Below are 27,679 nucleotides of genomic sequence, written 5' to 3'. Positions count from 1 at the left end.
ATGCAGTATGTAGACAGCGCCACAGCACAGAGAAACTTGATGTACCACTAAGAGTTGTAGTAAAAGATGGCGTGCCCTAAACAAATAGAGTGAAAAATGGCATGCCGTACCAAGATACAGTGAAACATGACACGTCCCTTGAAGAGAGAATAAAACATGACTTTCTCTATAGACATGCGCAGAAACATGACACACTCTACCGAGATGCAGAAGCCATGACATGCCCCCAATGAGTTTCATTAAAACCTGACTTCCTCCTACATAGAGCCAGCAAAACATGACATGCCCTACACAAATGCAGTGAAATATATGTCCCATAGAAATGCCTTACACAGAGATGCAGTGAAAGATGACTTTCCCCACAGAGATGCAGTAAAATATGACATGTCCAACAGAGGTGAAATGAACTATGATGTGTCCCAAAGAGATGTCCTGTCACATGACATGCCCCCCAGAGATGAGGACAATCATGACTTTCGAAGCAGAGATGCAGTGATGCATGGCATGCTACACTGGTACAGCTATGCCACGCATTAAAAGATGACATGCGACAACAAGACAGCTCGGTGGGCCAAGCAATGACGCCACAGCTCTCATTTCAGTGAAACATGGCCAATATCATGGACACAGCTCTGGGACACATTGAAAAATGACCATGTGGACTACAAAAGGCACCTGCACGTCCTTCAGAGATGAACTGATGGCGTCAATAAATATGACAGTGTTTTGCTGACCAGCAACAAATCTCAACTGTAAGCAGAAAGAATTAGGCCAAGAATCAATAAATATGCCACCTTCAGCAGAACAAATCTTTTAGTAAACCTTGGCACTGCAAGTGTTAATTTATGGGTTGTGGTGGTGGGTGAGAGAGAGGCGGCCCAGGAGGCATTCTCGCAGGAGGCGGTCCTGGAGGGGGCTGTCTTCCAGGAGGCAGCGTTGACGGTTGTGGGGGCTGCGGTCTGGCTGCAGTGTTGAGAGGGATGCTGTCCGTGTGTGGTTTTCTTGGAGGAGTGATGAGTGAGGTTGAGGTTCCGTCTGCTTTCACCCTAGTGAAGTTCATGCATCGCCCCTGATCTCCTTGTCTTGGTCTCATAAGGGATACTTGGTCATACCCTCGCCGAACAAGAGCCCATAAAGCATCGAGTTTGCCCTTGATTGGACTGTACCACTTCCTTTCCGTGGGTCTGTTATTTCTGGGGTGTTTCTTTGGTTTTGACTCCCACGGCTCATATTCTTGTTCAGGTTATTTGATTACAGCATTCTTTGGCTTTTCTAACTTTGCACCTTCTTCAGTCGAAACTTTATCGCCCCCATCTCACCTTCATCCTCTTAATACCACAGACCCCTCTTCCGCCGTAGTAAGACGCGTCCACCGTGGGCCACTTTTTCTTGGGAAATCCATGCTCGTCATCGGATTCTGGCTCTGGAGTAGGAGGTGGTGGAGGTTCCTTGATGACCACAGTGCAACAGAGTAGCCAGAACCACCAGAGGAGTGCCAAGGCCAGCAGGAGAAAAAGAATGAGGAGCACAATGAACAGGATAATCCCGGTGTTACAGTGCGTGCTTGTAATACTGACGGAGCTGGAGATAAAGGTGAGTCCTTGGTTCATGCTGACTTGTAAGAACACCACCTGGTCAACCACCTTCAGGACAGGAGCAGGACAAAGCATATACGTGTCTTGTACAACTGATGGGTTTTCATTGATTGTTATGGAGTCATTGATCTTGAAGCTGCAAAGGATCTGGTCGATATTTCTTGCATGATAGAATCCATTGCCTTTCACAACCACCTGGAAGGATTCTCCCGCGCACACACTGGAAGGTTCAACTGCCAAGATTTCCATACAGGATTTCTTTAGAATCGAATCAATGACACCCCTCAATGTGTGAAATCCACCGGTCACAGAAAAAACATGTTCAAGGCTGTCAGCAATGGTCGAAAGCTGAAATCTTTCACACCAACACAGTACACTATGGCTCCAAAACTTCTCGCTCTGTCAGCTTCCTGCTCCGCATAGTAGAACGGGCCGTCCTGCAGTTCTCCGTCAGTCAAAGCTATGATAACGCTGGCCGTCCGGAATCCTTCATAATTTTCGTGATAAATTTGCTCATTTGCCATTTTGAAGCCTTCATGCATGAATGTGTCTCCACCGGGTACTTCCTCCCTCAGACGCTCAAGACCTCGTTTAATGGCATCCCTGTCCTCGGTCAGCTTAAGAATGGTGTTGGCTCGCGAGGAGAAGACTATAAAGGACATTCGCAGCATTGGACTTATAAACTTTTCAGCAAGACTTTCAACGAAGGAGAATATTTCAGTCCATTGATCTCTGACACTTCCAGACTTGTCCAGGACAAAGTAGAGGTCGAAGGCCCCCGTGCATGATGTCTCGGGCTCCCCGCCCTCCTCCTCGGGTCTCCCCCCGGGGTCCTCAGCTCTCTGCCCGTAACTCGGGGGCACAGATGCGACCAGCAGCAGGAGGCACAAGGCGACAGCAGCGGCGCCGGGACTCTGCAACCTTCGCCTGCCGGGACCCGCCATCCTCCGCCCGGGACAGGCAGTGAGATCCGGAGCAGAAGCAGAAAAGCAGAAAAGGGACCACCTGTATTTAGCTGGATGTACCAATGCGATATACAAATTGTCATAAACCCACACGCTCCAAACCAAGTGATGGCATTTAGTGCGAAGCAAGTAATAGTTTTCAGGAAATAATTAGGCTAATTATAAGGGTATGTGCACAAGATAGGTTTTGAACCTAGGACCATAACTATAATGCACAGATTGAGAAGAGTTCCTCTAGTGGTTAGAACAGAGGTTAAGAAGGTTCTGGAAGAAATGATGAGAGATGGAATAATTGAGCCTGTGGAGGTGTTTAGTTTGATGTCACCTGTGGTCAATAATGAAAAGTCTGATTACTGTTTAAGAGTCTGTGTGGATCTTAGGAGGCTACTGACAATTTTCTTCTGCCTAGCATCAATTAATTAGCTTTGTTGTTTCAAAAATTGACTTAAAGACTGCTTATCATCAAATACGATTGCATGATCACTCTAAAGATCTTATGGCATCCATCACCTTGAAACGGACTTGTCATTTTACAACAATGCTGTTTGGGCTGTCATCTGCAGTAAGTGCCTTTCAGGAAATGATGTCAGCAGTTTTCAAAGGATTTACTAACATTATATTTTTTCTGAAGACATTCTTATTTATGGAAAAGCACTTAAGCAACACAGTCATGCTTTCAAACATACTTAATATCGAATTTCAGAAGTAGGTCTCACCTTACGAAAGGACAAATGTACATCAGAGAAGTTAACTACTTGGTCCATACTATTTATGGTGAGAGGGTGAGACCAAAAGAAGATCTGCTCAAGGCCATAAAGTTACCTCCCTCACCACAGGATAAAGCTCAATTGAGGTGTTTTATGGGACTAACTGAATATCATTCCACGTTTGTGAAACGTTTGCCACTAAAACTGAACAGTTGAGAGTTATATTGAGAAAGAGGTGTGCATTTAAGTGGGCAGAGGAACAGCAAAAGCGTTTGATCAGATTAAGGGGGAGATTTCTGGTCTGATATTCTGTTCTTTTTAATACAAAGTTACAAACTGTTTTAATTGTGGATGCAAGTGCCACGCATCTAGGTACCATCTTATCTTAGATGCATAAAGGGGTTGAGAAGACTGTAGCACTTGCTTCACTCTCATTTGCCAGATATTGAACCGCATTATTCTGTCATAGAGCGTCAAGCATTGGCCGCACATGGAGTACCGAACATTTTAAGATGTACTTGTGGAGCTTAAACGTTATACTCTGTACTGATCATAAACCACTTTTGAAAGTGTTTATGCCAGGTGGTGATGGAAACTGATTGGCACGACTGGTGAGGCTTGCATCTCATCTGCAGCAATATTGCTACAATGTGGAGTAAATTCCTATTGGCGAAATGCACTTGAGCATTGCCTTTCTCATGTATCTGTGTATTGGTGTGTGGTGGACAAATATTGTCCATCACACACCAATTGAAGCACTGTATTGGCAGAGCATTGGGAAGGAGTGGTAACTTGGATGAATGGCATTGAACATAGTGGTAGTGGTGTGTTCACTCAGAAAGAATGGGATTCTAGTATGTAAGGTGAAACAGTGCTGAAAGAAATTGCTCATATGAAAGGGGAGTGAAAGAAAGTGTGGTGGCTTCACCAGTAAGACCTTTTATTAAGGTGCTAGAGGAATTACATTTATGTGATCCGAATGTGATTGTGAGAGATGATAGATGTGTTCCCCGAGAATTTGAGATGCAGGATCATACATTTAGCTCATAATGGGCATTCTGTGCAAACTTTGAACAAGAGTTTGATAAATGAGAATTTCTGAAGCCAGGTATGGATGATCAGACAGTGAGATGGATTGAAATTTGTAGTGAGTGTAACAGTAGTGAGAAAAGACTTGAAGTAAGTGCACAAACTGATATGGGAAATATTCACGATCCTGGGCAAGTGTGGTGCAGCGTATATTTCATTGATCCACTAGAGGGTGAGAGGAATAAATTGAGATTTGCCATGGTTTTGGTGGGCATTAATTCTAAGTGGTTAGTTGTCAAGTTCATGGGAAAAGCAACTGTTAAAACATCAGAGAAGAGGATTTTCCACAGTTACTTATTACTGATATTGGAATGCAGTTGACTTCTCATAACGTGAATTTTTCTTGATGGTTGTGGGATCAAGCACCATTGTACATTTTTGGTAATCATAAATCAAATGCCAGTGCTGAGCGAGCAAATTGTATTGTCAAGGGGAGTGATTCAGATTGTTTTACACAATAGGCATGATGTGGTGAGCTTTAGGAATGAGTTAGTATAGGCACACCATACTATTGAGAACAGTGTAAAGAACATGTCACATTTTGAGGTCATGAAAGGAAGAAAAACAGGTATGAAGTTAGTACCTGCATGACTGCAATATTGTTAAAGAAAAGATAATGGTCAAGATGCAGGGCCTGGTGATGGTGTTGTGGAGAGTTCAAGACTAAGGTCCTCATTATGAGTATGCGGTCCTCTTGGGGTGCCGCTACAGCGCCGTCCACAGGAGGCCCACCAAAGCAGTGGTGCACATGTCGGATTATAAATGTAATCCATGGCGAACAGGAGGCGATGTGGTGGTCTCACTGCAGTGGTCTGTAATGTTCATAGGAGAGACTAGCATGCATGCTGCCACAGTGAGAGCGCCTGCAGCACGTTCCTGCACAGTGTAGCATGCGCCATGTTGTGCATGCCACACTGTGCAGGAACAGGAGTGCAATTCCAGGGGGGCACAAGGTGTGAATGTGTGGAGGTGGTCGGACCGCCACCATGAGTACTGAGGTCCTATGAACCCCCATACTCGTAATAAAGCACTTAGTATGAGCTGTGTTCCAAGTCTTAGTCTTAAATACTTATTGGCTGCTTCACAAATTCTCTCTGCATATAAAACATGTTGAATTTTAATTTAATAATGTGTTATATGGGAAGGAGGGAGATATGTTATGCCTTTAAAGTGTGTTATGGAATCCCTTCATAGGGTTCTTTGTTTATGCCTGAAGTGGGGGTACTTTTCTACAGACCTGTTCCTGGCTGGCTGGAGGAAATGACGCTCAGGCAGGCTGTTCTCAATAAATCTACATAACATATACTCAGTGTCACTAGAGTTCTTTACTACATTACTGGTGTGCCTAGATCCACCAGAGATTGTCTGCAAAATAAGCAGGGTGCTGGCTGTGATAGTTTTGTAAATGATGCCACTGAGATATAAAAGCACAAAGGAAAGACATATGATGTGCAGCTCTGGAACAACCTGGCTAAGTCACTTAAGTCCCTATTAATCCTTGGCAGAGGGATGCATTAGCCTCACTCAACCAGAGATACTGTACAGAGAAGCCTGCCAACCCCTGAGGCCCTTACTGATTATTGGCTTAACCCAATAATTGTGTGCAGCTCTTGATTACCTCATTCTCTACCCTAGTGCGATGAGGGCCACATAGTATGTTCCCCAATAGGAAGGACTTGAGTTTGTGGAAAGATTGTAGTGTAAAGGAGATTCTCATCCTATGTCTGAGCAGAGGATGGAAAGGTGAGGCCTATCAGTAGAGAAGTATTGTACTAGATTCTAAGTGATCCATAAGTCATTCTATCCAATCAGCAAGCACGTCAGTGTCTGAATTATGTTTAACTGTTCAGCTTGAAGGGCTGGACAGATCTGTGGCAGGTGAGAGTCCCCCCTCAACAAGGAACAATATTATGCACAATAACTTAGGGGCATATTATCAAGGGGTTTTATCTCCGCTTTTTTGGCTTTAAAAGCCAAGAAAGCGGAGATAAAATTATCTCCCTATTACCTAGCTGTCGCTAACACCAGCTAGCGACAGCTAGTAGGAGATAGCGACCATCTTGGGCCCCACTTTGCATGTCAGTGATATTTATCACTAATGACATGCAAAGTGGGACTGGAAACAGTCGCTAACATCGCTATCTCCTATTACCAACTTTTGGAGATATTCGCGCTAAGCGCGAATATCTCCAAAAGCTAACACCTGCCCTGAGCAGTTCTTAGCCATGTTATCCAATGGGAGGTGGATGACATGGCTAAGAGCATTAGCTCGGTAATGCATGAATATCGCTGACTTTTCAGCGATATTCATGCATTGCGGCCGTTTTTTATCGCATTTGCGATAAACCTTGGTAATACCAAGGTTTATCTGCGGTAAAAATCGCCGCAGCTCAGCGGTAAAATTTTGTCTCTAACCAAGCAATAGCGATAATTATCGCTATTGCTTGGTAATATGCCCCTTAGTTTGGCCATGGTCATCACTTAACCCTGCATCGTGAGGATACTGGTGAACAAGACAGACTTTGGGCCCAGATAACATCCACGTACAGAGATCAAAGATCGCCGTCCACTCCTTGACAGGTCAATTGACACCGAATATCAAATAATCATTGATGTATGTTCATCAGGGTTAAATTTAGAAATATCTTCTGCTGTGAGGTGAACTAGATGAGTTTTCACATCAGCATTTTAGTGACAAGTAGCCAGTAGCTAAATTCACTGCACTATCTCACAGAAGCCTCAGATATATGCTATAGCGACAGCATGAATCCCTAACCCTATTCCACTCTCACACTACACTGTGCTGTATTCTCAGTTCCACAGCTGATGTAGCCACAGCATAATTCTGCCCTGTGTATGTTCCAAGGGTGTCCAATGTTGGTCTGCAAAGGCTAAGTGCATGACATGATATCATTTATATAATCAGGGGTTTTCCTGAACATGAGGAATGGCACCAGCTCTTGTAGACCCCCACTTTACTGCACTGATCAAGCAGCGCGTACTATCAATAGCAATGAGTAACAACACTGTGTTATATAATCAGGACACACAAGTACTACACCTTATCTCATTTGGGATGTCCTCCTCTTCCTCCTTGTGTTTGTTCCGCCAATAAAACAAAAAGACAGCAACCAGGATAATGCAGACGATCAGGACCAGTGCCGCTGTCACCACAGCTCCAGCTATCAGCCCAATACTCTGATGCTGAGCTGCAATGAGAAAGTAGTAGGACTTTACAAGTGACAACAGGAAAGTAAAACTTACAAACAAGTAACATAACCTCAGTGCTTAATTTTAGCCAGTGGTTTATGGTGCTTGGCACCAGCAACTAATTGTCAACACCACCACCCATGACAGTCTGCCACATGATGGCGATGTTAGCCTAATTTAGAGATGAGCACAGCAACAGCTGTCTATTAATTCACTATACATTATAAATGACTAATATCTGCTGCCGAGGCCATTGATTTAGCACTGGGTGGCCTGGAAGAGTCTGAATTGTCACACTTGTAGGAGTGTGATGGTGAGTAGATGTGTAGATACTGTCATTGCCAGTGTTGTCAGGAGCAATGGGTAGTGTAAGTTGCAGTGCCCCCTGAAAAAGGCACTGGCACTTATATTTTGACAAAGTAAGCACTGTATAAACTGCTTTTATTCATGGGGATTCTGTGCTCCATAGCAACTCTAGTGATTTTAACTGGCGGCTTTCATGTGTTCAAATGGTTCCCTTTTTAAACATACTAACACTTAATATGTGGATCCACCTCAATCATATTTTGCACATACTTCCAGTTAGAGTGACATTTTCTTTGATGAATACTTTTGAATCACATACTTTACACTACTCTGTGCCCAAAAGGAGGACCTGCAAAGAACTCCTTTCGAACAAAGTATTTTTCTTTCAAACTTCTCTGGCTCAGTGAAGGATACTTACCTGCCAGTGAGGGGCGGCTCCTCCTAAAGAGTGGAGGAGCATCGCCCCACCTGCTGCGAGTAAAGCCGGCAAACACAAATAAATAAAAAAGCATATCAATGCCTTTTTATTTATTTGCCACGGGCTCGCACTGTGTACAGCTCCAGGGTGGGGGCAGGGTTGAAGCCTGCATATGCAGGATGCGATACAAAAGGGGATGATGGACGGAGCGTTTGAACAAATCAAACACTCACCCCCAGTCAACTGATCTGGGTTTAATCCATCACCATTCTTTAGTTCACTCAGCCACCCCAGTTCAGACATGGCTATATGCCAATCAGTCTGACCCTGTGCCTTGTGGGAACAGTCCAGCCCGAACTGCCAAGCCATGTCTTCCCCGGACCGGAAACAAGCATCCTGGGACCGGTTTCGGATTCATAATCCTCATCAGCCAGGCTATCTTGAATCCAGTGAACAAGGGACTCACGTCTGAGCATACCCTGCCACACTTAGGGCGAACAAAGCGATACTAAAGCTATCCAGGCTGATGAAGGCTGATAGCCAGAAACCGGTCCTTGGATGCTTGATTCCGGTCTGGGAAAGACATGGCTTGGTAGTTCGGACTGGACTGTTCCCATGAGGCACAGGGTCAGAGCTGATTTGCATATAGCCAGTGTCTAACCCAGGGTGGTGTGGAGTGCAAAAAAACGATGGATTTAGGCCCAGATCTCTGTACTGGGGTGAATGTATGACATTGTTCTACATTCTGTCCATCAACTGTGTTTTTTGCAATTTCACCCTGAGTGGGCTGGGTATGCTCAGACGTGAGTCCCAGGCTCTCCACACCACTGGAGTCAAGCTATCCAGGCTGATGAAGGCTGATAGCCAGAAACCGGTCCTTGGATGCTTGATTCCGGCCTGGGAAAGACATGGCTTGGTAGTTCGGACTGGACTGTTCCCATGAGGCACAGGGTCAGAGCTGATTTGCATATAGCCAGTGTCTAACCCAGGGTGGTGTGGAGTGCAAAAAAACGATGGAGTTAGGCCCAGATCTCTGTACTGGGGTGAATGTATGACATTGTTCTACATTCTGTCCATCAACTGTGTTTTTTGCACTTTTCACCCCGAGTGGGCTGGGTATGCTCAGACGTGAGTCCCAGGCTCTCCACACCACTGGAGTCAAGCTATCCAGGCTGATGAAGGCTGATAGCCCGAAACCGGTCCTTGGATGCTTGATTCCGGTCTGGGAAAGACATGGCTTGGTATTTCGGACTGGACTGTTCCCATGAGGCACAGGGTCAGAGCTGATTTGCATATAGCCAGTGTCTAACCCAGGGTGGTGTGGAGTGCATAAAAACGATGGATTTAGGCCCAGATCTCTGTACTGGGGTGAATGTATGACATTGTTCTACATTCTGTCCATCAACTGTGTTTTTTGCATATGCAGGATGACTGCACTTGTCTACAGTGTGCATGTCCGATTGGCCGGCCATCTCGTGACTGGCAGTCCGACATGCGCATTGTAGACCCAGCAATCCAACGGCGTTGGAGCAGCCTATAGATTGCTGGCACAGGACCCCAGCCAGAGAGCAGCTCCATGATTGGTTGGATCGCGTTCCACTGAGCAGGGAGGCATTTCCCTTCCTACTTATGGACAACAAGGATCTCAGTAGAGAAGTGCCATACCAGTCGTGGTCCCGCTCTGCATTTAAGGTGAGTTGTGCGCCATCGCACCTCTCCATAATTTATTAATGCTAGCCGCCACTGCTGTCAGTTCAGTAGTACAGCTCTGCCCACTGCTGCCACTAGGACCCTCAGAGTCCTCATTCATGTTGCTTGAAGTGATGCACTGGCAGCGACACTCAGACCCTGGTCAATTATTTCAGATAGATGTGGGGATGCCGCATGCACGGCACTACAATCTTCCATGAGGGGGCCAGGTAGCACAACGCCAGCCAATCATAAACAGTTTTAAATATGTGTGTCTCTACAACCTAGTCCTAAAACGAGTCTGGGGAGCAAGGCTCTGGTCTTAAGTGTATACATTTTCCAGTTTCAACCAAATATCATCTAACTCATTAATTTCTTGTTCGGCACCTGATTGTTGTTAGGCCTCTCAACCTAATATTTAAGTTTCTCAACAACTGGTACCACTGGATGCACTAAGTACAAGGCCGGTTCTATGATTTTTGGGCACAGGGCGAAGGGGAATGTCCGAGGCCCCTTTAATTAACATAAGTGACACCTTCAGGGCTCCGGAAGCTGCTTTGTGGAGACTTCTCCTGGCCCACAGCTCCTCCTCTCAGCCTCCTACAAGCACCTCTTTTACAGCTCATATCGGGCTGAAAGTGTGAGAATTACTTTCGGGCTGAAAGTTAAAACTGTGGGGGCGCGAAAGTGCTGGGCAATGGGCATCCCGGAGCGGATGGGGGGGGGGGCTCTCATGAGCACAGACACCTTTCTTTCAATTGGATCGGCAGGGGTGCATGAGCACTGGTGGTGTGTTACACTTGTGTTGGGCCCCATGCTGGTAGGCTGAGTGCGAGGCCCTGGGCAGCTGTCCACACTGCCCAAGCCTTGCGCTGGCCCTGACTAGGTAGGCTAAGATTACATTTTAATTACACTAGCAAAATTTGTCAAATATCCGATCGTCATGAGCTGTGAAATGTACCAAATTTTGCATTACACATTTTTGTGTGCACCTTGCATAAAAAAGTCTTGCCAGATACCAGAGGGAAACTGGTTCGCACAGAAACAGTCTCACTCAGAAACTTTTTTGTACTTAAACCAGTCTCTCACAACAATGTTTTACACAAGGGTGCACTCAGGTAAAAAAAAAAAAAAATGATGCAAGATAACAGCAAGCCACATTTCACTCCTTAAGTGAAATCTTGCAAATTTGTAATTTCACAAACATTTCATGCGAAAAAGTTTTACGATTTTGCACACCTCTAATTTGGGCACTGCACCTTCCAGTAACCAGCTGCTCCTCTTTCAATTATCCAAATATCTACACACAGATTGATACTGAAATTAAATTTGAGGATAATATCTATCTATATATATATATATATATATATATATATATATATATATATATATATATATATATATCCAAAAACGAAGTTTGGCCTAATGAGGAGACTCCACACAACAGCAGGTTAACGCCTTTTATTTGAAGAATCACAGTTTTGGCAAAATGGCAGCTGCACCCCAGATTCACAGCCCAACGCGTTTCAAGCACTCCTGTGCTCTTGATCACGGGCAAAAGCAAGCAGACAAAAGCGGCAGTAGAAGGGAGCCCTTGATAAGTGATTCAAGTCCCGCCCATGTGGGCGTATGCCAACGGGCATGCTGGTCCTTGATGTTCCCTTCAAAAAATAAAAACCCAGTGGTTGCCGTTTTAGTCCTAAAATTAAACGCAAAGTGTTACCCCAGTGGGTTAGGTGAAAACTGCACATCTTGCCACGCTGCATGTAGTACTTCTTTCAAATTGGCCCGTCTGTTTCATGGTGTTAGCAGCATCCCAACACCCGATCCGCAACACTCGCGGCAGAGCGTCTCCGCGACCTAGGCCAGGCCGCTAAATATCCAAAAACGAAGTTTGGCCTAATGAGGAGACTCCACACAACAGCAGGTTAACGCCTTTTATTTGAAGAATCACAGTTTTGGCAAAATGGCAGCTGCACCCCAGATTCACAGCCCAACGCGTTTCAAGCACTCCTGTGCTCTTGATCACGGGCAAAAGCAAGCAGACAAAAGCGGCAGTAGAAGGGAGCCCTTGATAAGTGATTCAAGTCCCGCCCATGTGGGCGTATGCCAACGGGCATGCTGGTCCTTGATGTTCCCTTCAAAAAATAAAAACCCAGTGGTTGCCGTTTTAGTCCTAAAATTAAACGCAAAGTGTTACCCCAGTGGGTTAGGTGAAAACTGCACATCTTGCCACGCTGCATGTAGTACTTCTTTCAAATTGGCCCGTCTGTTTCATGGTGTTAGCAGCATCCCAACACCCGATCCGCAACACTCGCGGCAGAGCGTCTCCGCGACCTAGGCCAGGCCGCTAAATATCCAAAAACGAAGTTTGGCCTAATGAGGAGACTCCACACAACAGCAGGTTAACGCCTTTTATTTGAAGAATCACAGTTTTGGCAAAATGGCAGCTGCACCCCAGATTCACAGCCCAACGCGTTTCAAGCACTCCTGTGCTCTTGATCACGGGCAAAAGCAAGCAGACAAAAGCGGCAGTAGAAGGGAGCCCTTGATAAGTGATTCAAGTCCCGCCCATGTGGGCGTATGCCAACGGGCATGCTGGTCCTTGATGTTCCCTTCAAAAAATAAAAACCCAGTGGTTGCCGTTTTAGTCCTAAAATTAAACGCAAAGTGTTACCCCAGTGGGTTAGGTGAAAACTGCACATCTTGCCACGCTGCATGTAGTACTTCTTTCAAATTGGCCCGTCTGTTTCATGGTGTTAGCAGCATCCCAACACCCGATCCGCAACACTCGCGGCAGAGCGTCTCCGCGACCTAGGCCAGGCCGCTAAATATCCAAAAACGAAGTTTGGCCTAATGAGGAGACTCCACACAACAGCAGGTTAACGCCTTTTATTTGAAGAATCACAGTTTTGGCAAAATGGCAGCTGCACCCCAGATTCACAGCCCAACGCGTTTCAAGCACTCCTGTGCTCTTGATCACGGGCAAAAGCAAGCAGACAAAAGCGGCAGTAGAAGGGAGCCCTTGATAAGTGATTCAAGTCCCGCCCATGTGGGCGTATGCCAACGGGCATGCTGGTCCTTGATGTTCCCTTCAAAAAATAAAAACCCAGTGGTTGCCGTTTTAGTCCTAAAATTAAACGCAAAGTGTTACCCCAGTGGGTTAGGTGAAAACTGCACATCTTGCCACGCTGCATGTAGTACTTCTTTCAAATTGGCCCGTCTGTTTCATGGTGTTAGCAGCATCCCAACACCCGATCCGCAACACTCGCGGCAGAGCGTCTCCGCGACCTAGGCCAGGCCGCTAAATATCCAAAAACGAAGTTTGGCCTAATGAGGAGACTCCACACAACAGCAGGTTAACGCCTTTTATTTGAAGAATCACAGTTTTGGCAAAATGGCAGCTGCACCCCAGATTCACAGCCCAACGCGTTTCAAGCACTCCTGTGCTCTTGATCACGGGCAAAAGCAAGCAGACAAAAGCGGCAGTAGAAGGGAGCCCTTGATAAGTGATTCAAGTCCCGCCCATGTGGGCGTATGCCAACGGGCATGCTGGTCCTTGATGTTCCCTTCAAAAAATAAAAACCCAGTGGTTGCCGTTTTAGTCCTAAAATTAAACGCAAAGTGTTACCCCAGTGGGTTAGGTGAAAACTGCACATCTTGCCACGCTGCATGTAGTACTTCTTTCAAATTGGCCCGTCTGTTTCATGGTGTTAGCAGCATCCCAACACCCGATCCGCAACACTCGCGGCAGAGCGTCTCCGCGACCTAGGCCAGGCCGCTAAATATCCAAAAACGAAGTTTGGCCTAATGAGGAGACTCCACACAACAGCAGGTTAACGCCTTTTATTTGAAGAATCACAGTTTTGGCAAAATGGCAGCTGCACCCCAGATTCACAGCCCAACGCGTTTCAAGCACTCCTGTGCTCTTGATCACGGGCAAAAGCAAGCAGACAAAAGCGGCAGTAGAAGGGAGCCCTTGATAAGTGATTCAAGTCCCGCCCATGTGGGCGTATGCCAACGGGCATGCTGGTCCTTGATGTTCCCTTCAAAAAATAAAAACCCAGTGGTTGCCGTTTTAGTCCTAAAATTAAACGCAAAGTGTTACCCCAGTGGGTTAGGTGAAAACTGCACATCTTGCCACGCTGCATGTAGTACTTCTTTCAAATTGGCCCGTCTGTTTCCATATCCAAAAACGAAGTTTGGCCTAATGAGGAGCCAAAACTGTGATTCTTCAAATAAAAGGCGTTAACCTGCTGTTGTGTGGAGTCTCCTCATTAGGCCAAACTTCGTTTTTGGATATTTAGCGGCCTGGCCTAGGTCGCGGAGACGCTCTGCCGCGAGTGTTGCGGATCGGGTGTTGGGATGCTGCTAACACCATGAAACAGACGGGCCAATTTGAAAGAAGTACTACATGCAGCGTGGCAAGATGTGCAGTTTTCACCTAACCCACTGGGGTAACACTTTGCGTTTAATTTTAGGACTAAAACGGCAACCACTGGGTTTTCATTTTTTGAAGGGAACATCAAGGACCAGCATGCCCGTTGGCATACGCCCACATGGGCGGGACTTGAATCACTTATCAAGGGCTCCCTTCTACTGCCGCTTTTGTCTGCTTGCTTTTGCCCGTGATCAAGAGCACAGGAGTGCTTGAAACGCGTTGGGCTGTGAATCTGGGGTGCAGCTGCCATTTTGCCACAACTGTGATTCTTCAAATAAAAGGCGTTAACCTGCTGTTGTGTGGAGTCTCCTCATTAGGCCAAACTTCGTTTTTGGATATTTAGCGGCCTGGCCTAGGTCGCGGAGACGCTCTGCCGCGAGTGTTGCGGATCGGGTGTTGGGATGCTGCTAACACCATGAAACAGACGGGCCAATTTGAAAGAAGTACTACATGCAGCGTGGCAAGATGTGCAGTTTTCACCTAACCCACTGGGGTAACACTTTGCGTTTAATTTTAGGACTAAAACGGCAACCACTGGGTTTTTATTTTTTGAAGGGAACATCAAGGACCAGCATGCCCGTTGGCATACGCCCACATGGGCGGGACTTGAATCACTTATCAAGGGCTCCCTTCTACTGCCGCTTTTGTCTGCTTGCTTTTGCCCGTGATCAAGAGCACAGGAGTGCTTGAAACGCGTTGGGCTGTGAATCTGGGGTGCAGCTGCCATTTTGCCAAAACTGTGATTCTTCAAATAAAAGGCGTTAACCTGCTGTTGTGTGGAGTCTCCTCATTAGGCCAAACTTCGTTTTTGGATATTTAGCGGCCTGGCCTAGGTCGCGGAGACGCTCTGCCGCGAGTGTTGCGGATCGGGTGTTGGGATACTGCTAACACCATGAAACAGACGGGCCAATTTGAAAGAAGTACTACATGCAGCGTGGCAAGATGTGCAGTTTTCACCTAACCCACTGGGGTAACACTTTGCGTTTAATTTTAGGACTAAAACGGCAACCACTGGGTTTTTATTTTTTGAAGGGAACATCAAGGACCAGCATGCCCGTTGGCATACGCCCACATGGGCGGGACTTGAATCACTTATCAAGGGCTCCCTTCTACTGCCGCTTTTGTCTGCTTGCTTTTGCCCGTGATCAAGAGCACAGGAGTGCTTGAAACGCGTTGGGCTGTGAATCTGGGGTGCAGCTGCCATTTTGCCAAAACTGTGATTCTTCAAATAAAAGGCGTTAACCTGCTGTTGTGTGGAGTCTCCTCATTAGGCCAAACTTCGTTTTTGGATATTTAGCGGCCTGGCCTAGGTCGCGGAGACGCTCTGCCGCGAGTGTTGCGGATCGGGTGTTGGGATGCTGCTAACACCATGAAACAGACGGGCCAATTTGAAAGAAGTACTACATGCAGCGTGGCAAGATGTGCAGTTTTCACTTAACCCACTGGGGTAACACTTTGCGTTTAATTTTAGGACTAAAACGGCAACCACTGGGTTTTTATTTTTTGAAGGGAACATCAAGGACCAGCATGCCCGTTGGCATACGCCCACATGGGCGGGACTTGAATCACTTATCAAGGGCTCCCTTCTACTGCCGCTTTTGTCTGCTTGCTTTTGCCCGTGATCAAGAGCACAGGAGTGCTTGAAACGCGTTGGGCTGTGAATCTGGGGTGCAGCTGCCATTTTGCCAAAACTGTGATTCTTCAAATAAAAGGCGTTAACCTGCTGTTGTGTGGAGTCTCCTCATTAGGCCAAACTTCGTTTTTGGATATTTAGCGGCCTGGCCTAGGTCGCGGAGACGCTCTGCCGCGAGTGTTGCGGATCGGGTGTTGGGATGCTGCTAACACCATGAAACAGACGGGCCAATTTGAAAGAAGTACTACATGCAGCGTGGCAAGATGTGCAGTTTTCACCTAACCCACTGGGGTAACACTTTGCGTTTAATTTTAGGACTAAAACGGCAACCACTGGGTTTTTATTTTTTGAAGGGAACATCAAGGACCAGCATGCCCGTTGGCATACGCCCACATGGGCGGGACTTGAATCACTTATCAAGGGCTCCCTTCTACTGCCGCTTTTGTCTGCTTGCTTTTGCCCGTGATCAAGAGCACAGGAGTGCTTGAAACGCGTTGGGCTGTGAATCTGGGGTGCAGCTGCCATTTTGCCAAAACTGTGATTCTTCAAATAAAAGGCGTTAACCTGCTGTTGTGTGGAGTCTCCTCATTAGGCCAAACTTCGTTTTTGGATATTTAGCGGCCTGGCCTAGGTCGCGGAGACGCTCTGCCGCGAGTGTTGCGGATCGGGTGTTGGGATGCTGCTAACACCATGAAACAGACGGGCCAATTTGAAAGAAGTACTACATGCAGCGTGGCAAGATGTGCAGTTTTCACCTAACCCACTGGGGTAACACTTTGCGTTTAATTTTAGGACTAAAACGGCAACCACTGGGTTTTTATTTTTTGAAGGGAACATCAAGGACCAGCATGCCCGTTGGCATACGCCCACATGGGCGGGACTTGAATCACTTATCAAGGGCTCCCTTCTACTGCCGCTTTTGTCTGCTTGCTTTTGCCCGTGATCAAGAGCACAGGAGTGCTTGAAACGCGTTGGGCTGTGAATCTGGGGTGCAGCTGCCATTTTGCCAAAACTGTGATTCTTCAAATAAAAGGCGTTAACCTGCTGTTGTGTGGAGTCTCCTCATTAGGCCAAACTTCGTTTTTGGATATTTAGCGGCCTGGCCTAGGTCGCGGAGACGCTCTGCCGCGAGTGTTGCGGATCGGGTGTTGGGATGCTGCTAACACCATGAAACAGACGGGCCAATTTGAAAGAAGTACTACATGCAGCGTGGCAAGATGTGCAGTTTTCACCTAACCCACTGGGGTAACACTTTGCGTTTAATTTTAGGACTAAAACGGCAACCACTGGGTTTTTATTTTTTGAAGGGAACATCAAGGACCAGCATGCCCGTTGGCATACGTCCACATGGGCGGGACTTGAATCACTTATCAAGGGCTCCCTTCTACTGCCGCTTTTGTCTGCTTGCTTTTGCCCGTGATCAAGAGCACAGGAGTGCTTGAAACGCGTTGGGCTGTGAATCTGGGGTGCAGCTGCCATTTTGCCAAAACTGTGATTCTTCAAATAAAAGGCGTTAACCTGCTGTTGTGTGGAGTCTCCTCATTAGGCCAAACTTCGTTTTTGGATATTTAGCGGCCTGGCCTAGGTCGCGGAGACGCTCTGCCGCGAGTGTTGCGGATCGGGTGTTGGGATGCTGCTAACACCATGAAACAGACGGGCCAATTTCAAAGAAGTACTACATGCAGCGTGGCAAGATGTGCAGTTTTCACCTAACCCACTGGGGTAACACTTTGCGTTTAATTTTAGGACTAAAACGGCAACCACTGGGTTTTTATTTTTTGAAGGGAACATCAAGGACCAGCATGCCCGTTGGCATACGCCCACATGGGCGGGACTTGAATCACTTATCAAGGGCTCCCTTCTACTGCCGCTTTTGTCTGCTTGCTTTTGCCCGTGATCAAGAGCACAGGAGTGCTTGAAACGCGTTGGGCTGTGAATCTGGGGTGCAGCTGCCATTTTGCCAAAACTGTGATTCTTCAAATAAAAGGCGTTAACCTGCTGTTGTGTGGAGTCTCCTCATTAGGCCAAACTTCGTTTTTGGATATTTAGCGGCCTGGCCTAGGTCGCGGAGACGCTCTGCCGCGAGTGTTGCGGATCGGGTGTTGGGATGCTGCTAACACCATGAAACAGACGGGCCAATTTGAAAGAAGTACTACATGCAGCGTGGCAAGATGTGCAGTTTTCACCTAACCCACTGGGGTAACACTTTGCGTTTAATTTTAGGACTAAAACGGCAACCACTGGGTTTTTATTTTTTGAAGGGAACATCAAGGACCAGCATGCCCGTTGGCATACGCCCACATGGGCGGGACTTGAATCACTTATCAAGGGCTCCCTTCTACTGCCGCTTTTGTCTGCTTGCTTTTGCCCATGATCAAGAGCACAGGAGTGCTTGAAACGCGTTGGGCTGTGAATCTGGGGTGCAGCTGCCATTTTGCCAAAACTGTGATTCTTCAAATAAAAGGCGTTAACCTGCTGTTGTGTGGAGTCTCCTCATTAGGCCAAACTTCGTTTTTGGATATATATATATATATATATATATATATATATATATATATATATATATATATATATATATATATATATATATATATATATATATATATATATATATATATATATATATATATATATATATATATATATATATATATATATATATATATATATAACAATGAACACCTCAAAAAATAAATGCACCAGGTACAGCAGCAATGTGTCCTGGGATCAGCATGCTAGTAAATCACGTTTAGATAAGCATAGCTCAGCTAGATCATTTCTCACTCCTTTGAGTGAGAGTGACAGCTGGTCAGGAGACCAACAATCACCTGTGAAGTAAGAATGACTCCAGACAGAAATGTGTATGTTATTGGGCTGCAATTTAGCTGAGTACAGGCAACATTATTGCATATCTCATACCTCCTGCAAGACTACAAGAGAGCTAGAAAGTTACTTAGCCAGTGATCTTACCACATCAACTGTAAGCTGGTTGTAATTGTGCTTGCTATTCAAAAGTTACAAAATGTCAACAATACATTTTTCTAAGTAAGGGAACATTCTGCAACATAATATCCTAGAATTACATGCAGACAAAAACCTCTGATTATTCTTTGCTACAATCCCCCACATATGAACTTTGGGTGGCTATGCTGAGGATCTTGCGTAAACAGGTGTCTGGCTAAAGTAACATGTATGCTACTTTCCAATAATCACATATTTTCCTTTATTTGAACTTCTTGCACCTTTTTTCTCTTCTCACACTCGCATTAGGCTCTCATTTAAAGTATTTTTGGCAGGTTTAGCAGGTTTTAGGTGAACGTTTTAGCCTTTGTGTTCCATAACCTCATGTATTTACGTTTCAGCGGGCTCCTTCCATTAGCCTTCCTACAGGCTAAGATACAGTTCCATCATACTTCCATTGATCGCCTGCAGATCCAACCCTTCCCCATCAGTTTCTAATGCAAACTGGACATGCTTTTGTAGCAGAACAACTTAAGGTACCAAGTGCGTAAGATCTTAGGTCGATATGCCAGGATCCGACCAACGTTGTTGAAGAGGTGAACGCTAGGAGAAGTGGCCCTTTAGATCCGTTCCCTGAGTGAAGGCTGATCTTGGAACACCAACGATCCGATTGTATTGATCCTGCTGACATAAGCACCCAACGCATCACTGGGTCAAGTATAAGGCCTTTTTGTAAAATGTACATAGCATAATGAGGTTTTGATAAAAGAATGATACTCAGGTCCTGACAAAAGCCGTAAGCACCTCTTAGTAGGACAAGATAAGGGCTGAAACATGTTGACCATTAAAAGGGTTAAATTACTTCCCTTTCTTTGAAGTTATACAACATAAGGACATTAATTGTTCAGCTTGCCCTGAGGTATTTTTAACTGTAGTTTATCTCTGTATTAGATGTGATAGTGATTGATCACCTCCACTACTTCACTTAGGATAGCTACTCATCATAGGACTCCACCCGCATAACACCAAAGGAACTCTATTGCTCCAAACTGCAGCAGCCCCCACCACTTGCGTGAGGAGAAGACCTGTGATGAAGCATTCCACCATATGATGGATGAGGGCTACCCTCCTTAAAAGATAAATCCCTCATGCATTTTCACCTTCCGAAGAACACCACTGCTTCATCATTTCCCTAAGGGTGCTCCCCACTTCCTCCTGTTTTGTATTTACATGCTTTTGAGGCAATCTTTCATTCACCACTCTTGCAAATGCCATAATGTTTGTCATTTAAATGCTCTATATATCAGTGAAGTGAGAGGGCGAGTTCTATCTTTCAACTTTAATCAATGTACCTACGTGCAATGATTTGCAGGTTCAGGGTGCAGGTGCTTGTCCCGATGACGTTGGAGGCCAGGCATTGGTAAAGTCCAGAGGTAGCGGTACTTATGTTTCTGAGGAGGACTGTGCCCTGGACCATATCTGCACAGAGGACAAGGACAGGAAGAAAGAGACAACACAATCATTATCAGACGTGGAAGGAAATACCAACGTAATAATGGCAAATAACTTGGTACTCTGAAATCAGATGATTATTATAGTTGGGGTCTTGCTTCATTGAAACTTCGCTTCATCTTAAAGTTGTAAATATCATACTTAGATGGTCTTGGGATCCAAGTTGACCCATTGCTTTATGTTAAGAAATATGGCATCTAGTGTGCCTTGAAATGAGCTTGAAGAGCAATTGAGACCACCACTCAAATAGGTAATCAAGGGCTGCTAATCATCAGAATTAAACTTTAAACTGTGCGAGGGGATACAAGGATGTGCGAGGCTATGTTAACTATTTTTAATAGTCACTGTTATCCCATTGGGAAAAATAAGATGCAGTTTAATTTCTAGCTGGACAACAAACTTTTTCAAAAAGTCCATAATTGTGTAAATGCAGGGGTACTCTGATGAGGGAAACTCAGTTTCTAAATGTACATGCCTGTTGAAAACTGAAACCCATCATGCACTCACTATCTGTAGCAAAGATACTTTGGTAACACCAATTCCTTCCGCAAACATTGTTATTGATCTACGCAAACTCAAAATTTTGCTTCAACATATGTCCCACCTCAAACAACTGATACCTGCAGAACAAAAACACACCCCATCCCCAGGAAACATCCGAAGCATTCCCCTACACTTGGCTGATCCTAGAAGGTGCTATGATAAGAGCTTCTACTGGTTGAGATATATCACTGAGACAGCTCTGGCAAACCCTGAAGCACAACAAAGCAAGGGCAACAAATTACAAATCAGAACTAGCCAAAGACTAGCAATCAAGAAACATACTGCATAGTGGACCTTATTGAGCCATGAGTGTGCAGAAAAGTCCATAGTCATCCTTACTGTTGGTCGACTCTGGACAAACTACAGTAAAAATTGTTGGCTGCGCAAGGACACTTTATCATACATTCAGCATATGTTCATCTTTTACTGTGCTCCCTTGTCCACCTTGTTCTGCAATGCAACTACTGTGGGCAATAGAAAAGGATATCCTACTTGGGTGCCAACGTGTGATATACAAGCCAGATAGTTCAAACATAGAAAATTGAGAAATAAACAATACAACTTTACACATTTCGTAGCATTTGAAAAAGTATTAGGCAAGAAATAGGACTAGAGCCTACAAAAAAGGTTTTGGTAGTAAAAAGTATGGAAACTGAATTCTGCATTTTTTCGGCATAATAGAAAAGACGACGCAGGAGTTTGATGCTAAACTATAATAAGCATTTGCAAAGCCAGTACAATGGATCTTGCATAGATGATACCTATTGGCTTCGCTTATTCTTAGGAAAAAAGTACTATGTCATAGTGCTTTTTTCTGGTGGTAAGGGTATGGGGCAAGCAATAATAGTGAGGGGAACAAGGCAAGCAATGATTGGTGGATGGGCATGGGTACGGCAAGCAACAATGGATGGGGGAGTCCTGGGTTGACAGGATCACAGTCAAGTGGCCACAGGAGTGTTAATGCATGGGGTACTATCTTCTCCCTGCAACCTGTGCACCAAACGTTCAGGACTTTTTGCTCCCTCTAGGTGCATAAACTTCCTCTGTCCTCATTCCAGTGCAGATAAGAGATGGTGCAGAGCGTGGCTGATGAGTGGGTGAAGATGCTGGGTGGCAGAGGCAGTGTTAACTAAGACTGTGCCGCCGCATGGAGGGCATGTAGTGTGCAACTTTGTGCATGCACAGAGTATCTGGGGGAAGACAGAGGGGGCAAAGAACGTGAAAGGTGTCATCTCGAGTGTGCAACTGTGGCTGAGGATGTAATCAGGTTGTGGAGTTTGTGGCTGAAGGCATGCTTAGAGTGGCGTACAGAGTAGCTCAGTTCGTACATTGCACAGAGCATGACTGGCTCAGGGTTGTACAATGCAATCCAAGGATGTGGACAGCTACAATGAAGGTTGGGGCTGATTGGATGGGGCAGGCATCAAAAGGGTACAGGGACCATGAGGGAAGCAAGGACGAGGGAAAGGGGTGGGGGAATGGCTCAAGCGACAATGCAGGAGGGGACCAGGCAAGAAAGGTGGTTGAGGGGAACAGGTCAAGTAAAAACACAGGATGGGGGAGGAGGATGGGGCTGACAATGATGACAGGGTAACAACATGGGAGGGGAACACTGTGAAGCAGGACAGGGATGAGGGGAGATGGCCTGTAAACACATCCACTCTTTGGGATGCTACAACTTAAATAACAAAAGTACCTCTGGAAGCGCACGACCAGTGGAAGGTCACCGACAGGAAGCAGTATTTGGTCCATGCTCCACAGTAGGGACAAACACACGAAGAGAAAGTGAAACTGGCATGCACTAATGAATGAGAAGCAAGGAAATGAGAGTGATGATGAAGCCAACCAATGGTAAGTAATGGGGCAAGTTGTAACCCCCTTATATGTAAACAAATCTCCTGCAAGGGACAGAGAATGCACTGCCTCAGTCGAGACCTTAAAAAGGCTATGAATACAATATTTTTATGAATACTGTCCTGCAAAAATAGGAGAATTTTACTACTGGGAAAAATTCATAACTTTGTAATTTTCCAAAACTGCAACTTTAAGATTTTTACTTAATTTACAGCAATACAATTATAAATTAACAGACTCCTATATGTGAAGCATAGCCATAGGTATCTGGGATAGGCAATTTCGACTCTGACACTGGAACAATGTTCTACACAGTTAGAAACACCTACCTTGTGTTGAAGTTACCGGCAACCTGGGAGCGCTGTCGAGTTTCTCCCAAAGGTAAGTTGGCTTAGGCGTTCCTTCCTCAGAGGTGCAGGTTAGGGTAATGTCATTACCAATGTCCAGTGACCCCTGAACCCTGCAAATAGGGTCGGAAGGAGGTACTGCAAATGAACAGACAGAAATGTTATAAATGTAGGATAATGGAGGAAGAAAGTCACGTACAAACATGAGGGCACACCAGTGGCATAACAAACCTTGAGGGCACCCCCTGCAAAGTATATGGAGGGCCCACAAGGCCCAGTCAGGAGCTCTCAGGCCAGTGACTCGCTTCCCGTGCACATTGCTGGAGGGGGGCCCTTAGAGCTTGCCCCCAGCACCCTGCTGCTAACAGATCTAATGTTATGTAGCTGCTGCACACAACTAAGCATATTGTGTGCTAAGAGCTAATTATCAATATATATTTGGATGCCTTTTTATTTCCTTTATTCCTTCTCTTTTTGCCTCTTTTCCCACCGCTGCTGCCCCCATGGCCCTTTCCCCCCTCTTGCGTATTCCCGCTCCCGCCTCCCAGCTGACCCACCCGACCCCTACTTAATGGCTGCTGCTGCGCACCCGGGCTAGCAAGACCCCTGACCTCCAGGTAAGGATAGTGCTCTCCCAGCGTGCAGCTCCATCATGAGTGCCTCTGCCCCCAGCGCCCACAGCTGATCAGAGTTCGAGGCCCTGTGCCTCGCTCCACTCCTCCCTCGTAGTTAGCCTGCTACTCCTTGGCTTTTTCATTTGACTTTTTGCCCACTCTGTTTTCTGCCCTCTATTTTACTTTTATTTCCTTATTTCCCTTTTATTTCCTTTTTATTTCCTTCATTCCTTTTCCCTTTTGCCTTCTTTCCCGCCGCTGCTGCCCTTGCAGCCCCACACCCTCCCACGTGTTCCCTCTCCCAAGTCCCGACTGACCTGTCCTCCCCCCAACCCCTACTTAATGGCGGCCGCTGCGTGGTTGTGCCAAAGGTGCACCAAAGGCAAGCCAGTCTGCAACCCGAACGCGACCGGCACCAGGGACCCTGTTCCTCTGACACGCTAGCACTTCAACTCCTCGGCTCTCCACACACTCAAAGTCGGCAAGAACAACAACTACAAGCACTCTTCATCTATCGACACCCATGGAGCATTCACCTGCAGACACTGCCACCACACGTTCACCTTCGCTGAGACCCAGGACCCACAACCTCCCTCCAGCAACAACTCTGTCACACCCCAAACCCTGTAATGCTTCCTACTCAATATCCCCCCCCTTCACAGATATGCTGTGGAAATCTGGGACCTCCTCGACAGCACCACCCCTGACTTTGCCTTCCTTACCGAAACCTGGCTGAACCCCGCCTTGGGACCTGACATCACCATCCCTGAAGGCTACAAGATCACCTGGAAGGACCGCCCCAACCGCCACAGAGGAGGCATCGCCATTGCTCACAAGTCCAACCTCCGTCTGAGCACCTACATGGATGGGCCCACAGACCTGATGGAGAACCTCCACTTTAAGATACTGACCAACCCGTCCCCACACTCCGAGGCACACTCCTCTACAGACCCCCCTGGACCCTGCACGCCTTTCATCGACTCCATCACCTACATCATCACCCCGCAAATCATCAGCTCCACTGACTACACCTTGCTGGGAGACCTCATAGCGACAACCTCCAAAACTCCAACTCCACCTCCCTCCTGGACAACCTCTACAACATCGGACTCGAACAGATCGTACCAGAACCCACGCACTTAGCACACCCTCAAACCCATCTTCACAGCAGGGAAACTCCATCAACTTCAGCCATACCTCCGAACTCCCATGGACGTACCATCGCTGCGACCATTTCACCTTCAAAACAAACATCACCCACAAAGGTCCACACCAGCTCCAGCACAGGAATTGTAAAAAGACCTCCAACTCACCACCTCCCTCAACAGCTCTGCTCCCACCACCACAGAAAACGACCCAACCCCTGCAGCCCGTACCCTACTCAACTGGATCACCGATTGCGCCAACACCATCGCCCCCTCAAGAAAACTTCCATCCCTCACACCAAGAAAGCCAGCTGGTTCGCAAACCTACTCCGAGAATCTGGACAAACCTGCAGACACCTCGAAAAGCTATGGAGGAAGTCCAAAACCACAGCGGACCTCGACAACTTCAAAGCTACCACCACTGCCCGCCCATAATCAAGGATGAAAGCACCCCAGAACAGAATATCCACCCACGCGCACAAAATAAAGGAACTCTTCAGCATCATCAAAGATTTTGCCCAACGGTGAGACTACCAACATCCCACCCTCCCAGGACCTCTGCGCCTTCTTCCATCACAAAATCTAGACCATCTATGACAACTTCAATGACAGCAACCTACATGCGGAACCCACCCCCACCGTTCCCTACCGTACGCAGCCGGCACTCTACAGCTGAAGACTATGAAGTCCTACGGACCCCTGCCCCCACCACATCTACCACAGAGCCACAGACATCATCGCCCCCGAGCTTTGACGAATAATCAACTCCTCCTTTGAGACGGCCTCCTTTACCGACTGGAAATACGACAAGATCAACCCTCTCCTGAAAAAACCCTCGGCAGACCCCACCGACCTCAAGAACATCAGACCAATCTCCTTATTCCCATTTCTGGCGAGAGTCATTTAACAAGCCATCAACAGTCAACTCGCCTCCTTCATAGAAGAAAACAACATCCTCGACTCCTCCCAATCAGGCTTCAGGAAGAATCAGAGCACCGAAACCGCCCTTCTCACTGTAACTGTGACTTCTGTCCCTCCTCAACAGAGGAGAGACTGTGGCCCTCATCCTCCTGGACCTCTTCGCTGCCTTCAACACAGTCTCTCACCTCACCCTTGCCTGCAGACTCCACGATGCAGGAATCCGGAACAAGGCCCTCAACTGTATCCGCTCATTCCTCTCCAGCAGAACGCAGTGGGTCAGACTCCCTCCTTCCCTCTCAGAACCCACAACGACTACCTGCGGAGTATCTCAAGGATCCACCATCAGTCCTACCCTGTTCAACGTCTACATGGCCCCACTTGCATCCATCGGCAGATCACCCGGACTCAACATCGTATCATACACTGATGACACTCAACTCATCCTCTCCCTAACCAACGAACCCAACATCTCCAAACACAACTTTCAAGAAGGAATGGGAGCAATCGCCAGGTGGATGAAGAACAGCTGCCTGCAACTCATCACGGACAAAACCAAAGTACTCATCATGGGCCCACACCGCAACACCTGGAACGACACCTGGTGGCCCAACATTCTCTGGACCTCTCCCTCCCCTGCAGACCACGCATGAAACATCTGAATCATCCTGGACTCTGAACTAAAAATGGACTGCCATATCAATGCTGTCACTTGTTTCTGCTACCACACTCTCCACCTCCTCTGAAAGTCCATCAAATGTTTTACCCTCAAACACAGGAAACTGTCACCCATGCCCTCATCAGCAGCAGACTTGACTACAGCAATGCACTCTATGCTGGGATCAACAAGAACCTCACCCGCAAACTCCAGAACATTCAAAACGCTGCCGTCAGACTAGTCCTCAACCTACGACGCCACGGCAACATCAGCCAATACCTACAGACACTACACTAGCTCCCCGTCAAGAAGAGAATCACCTTCAAGCTTCTCACCCATGCCCACAAAGCCTTCCATAACACCGGGCCTGGCTACATGAACCACCACCTCTTGTTCCATGCACCCCAAAGATCCCTCTGCTCAGCCCAGCTCTCTCTTGCGCCAGTATCCTTCTTCGTGGCCAAAGCTTAGAATACTCTCCCTCTACACCTCTGACAAACACCAAAACTCTCCAAGTTCTTCTAGGACCTCAAAACCTGGCTCTTCGATGAATCACCATGAAAATCCAGAAGCTGTGCCCTCCTCAGCCCCTCCTCATTTTGAGATGCTTTCGGGTGAGTAGCTGTGTTTTACAAAGTCGTGATTGATTGATTGATTGATGGTTAAGACCACATGGGTAGCATCTTCTAGTTGAAAAGAAAGACTGATGGGCACACTTTCATATTCTTTCACACCACAAAAGGGCAAGCACTAAAACTCCCAGGCACAAATATTATTTGTGCTGGATATTTCCTCATTTTCCATAATTTTTCATCTGATTTTTAGGTATGGTTATATGTAGCTCTAAACCTCTACATACTTTATGTGACTACGTTTTACAATTCATATGTGTATATATATATATATATATATATATATACAAATATATATATATATATATATATATTATTCACTCCGCTTCCCGATGCACTCAGGATTCTCACCAGCCGGCAAGCAGTACACGGACACGGACCAGTTAGGTGCTGTAGTTTTTAATAGCAGAAAAAAGTCAAAGACGTTTCGGCTCAACGGAGC

General features: G+C 46.4%; 1 protein-coding gene and 1 pseudogene across 1 annotated transcript in view; both read right to left on the bottom strand.

The window, feature by feature from the left end:
* Positions 1 to 27,679, bottom strand: part of IGSF11 (immunoglobulin superfamily member 11) — a 640,837-nt gene that overhangs the window by 14,918 nt on the left and 598,240 nt on the right. Inside the window, exons 4-6 of the mRNA XM_078655922.1 lie at positions 23,253 to 23,408; positions 20,371 to 20,493; positions 7,418 to 7,565 (exon numbers count right to left, since the gene is read on the bottom strand). Coding sequence (XP_078512048.1) covers positions 7,418 to 7,565; positions 20,371 to 20,493; positions 23,253 to 23,408 — 427 coding nt within the window. The remainder of the gene's footprint in view (positions 1 to 7,417; positions 7,566 to 20,370; positions 20,494 to 23,252; positions 23,409 to 27,679) is intronic.
* Positions 263 to 2,541, bottom strand: LOC144772426 (anthrax toxin receptor 1 pseudogene; annotated as a pseudogene).

This window comes from Lissotriton helveticus, chromosome 8 (genome assembly GCF_964261635.1).
Source record: "Lissotriton helveticus chromosome 8, aLisHel1.1, whole genome shotgun sequence".
Classification (NCBI taxonomy): Eukaryota; Metazoa; Chordata; class Amphibia; order Caudata; family Salamandridae; genus Lissotriton; species Lissotriton helveticus.
This window is presented reverse-complemented; position numbering and strand designations above follow the sequence as displayed.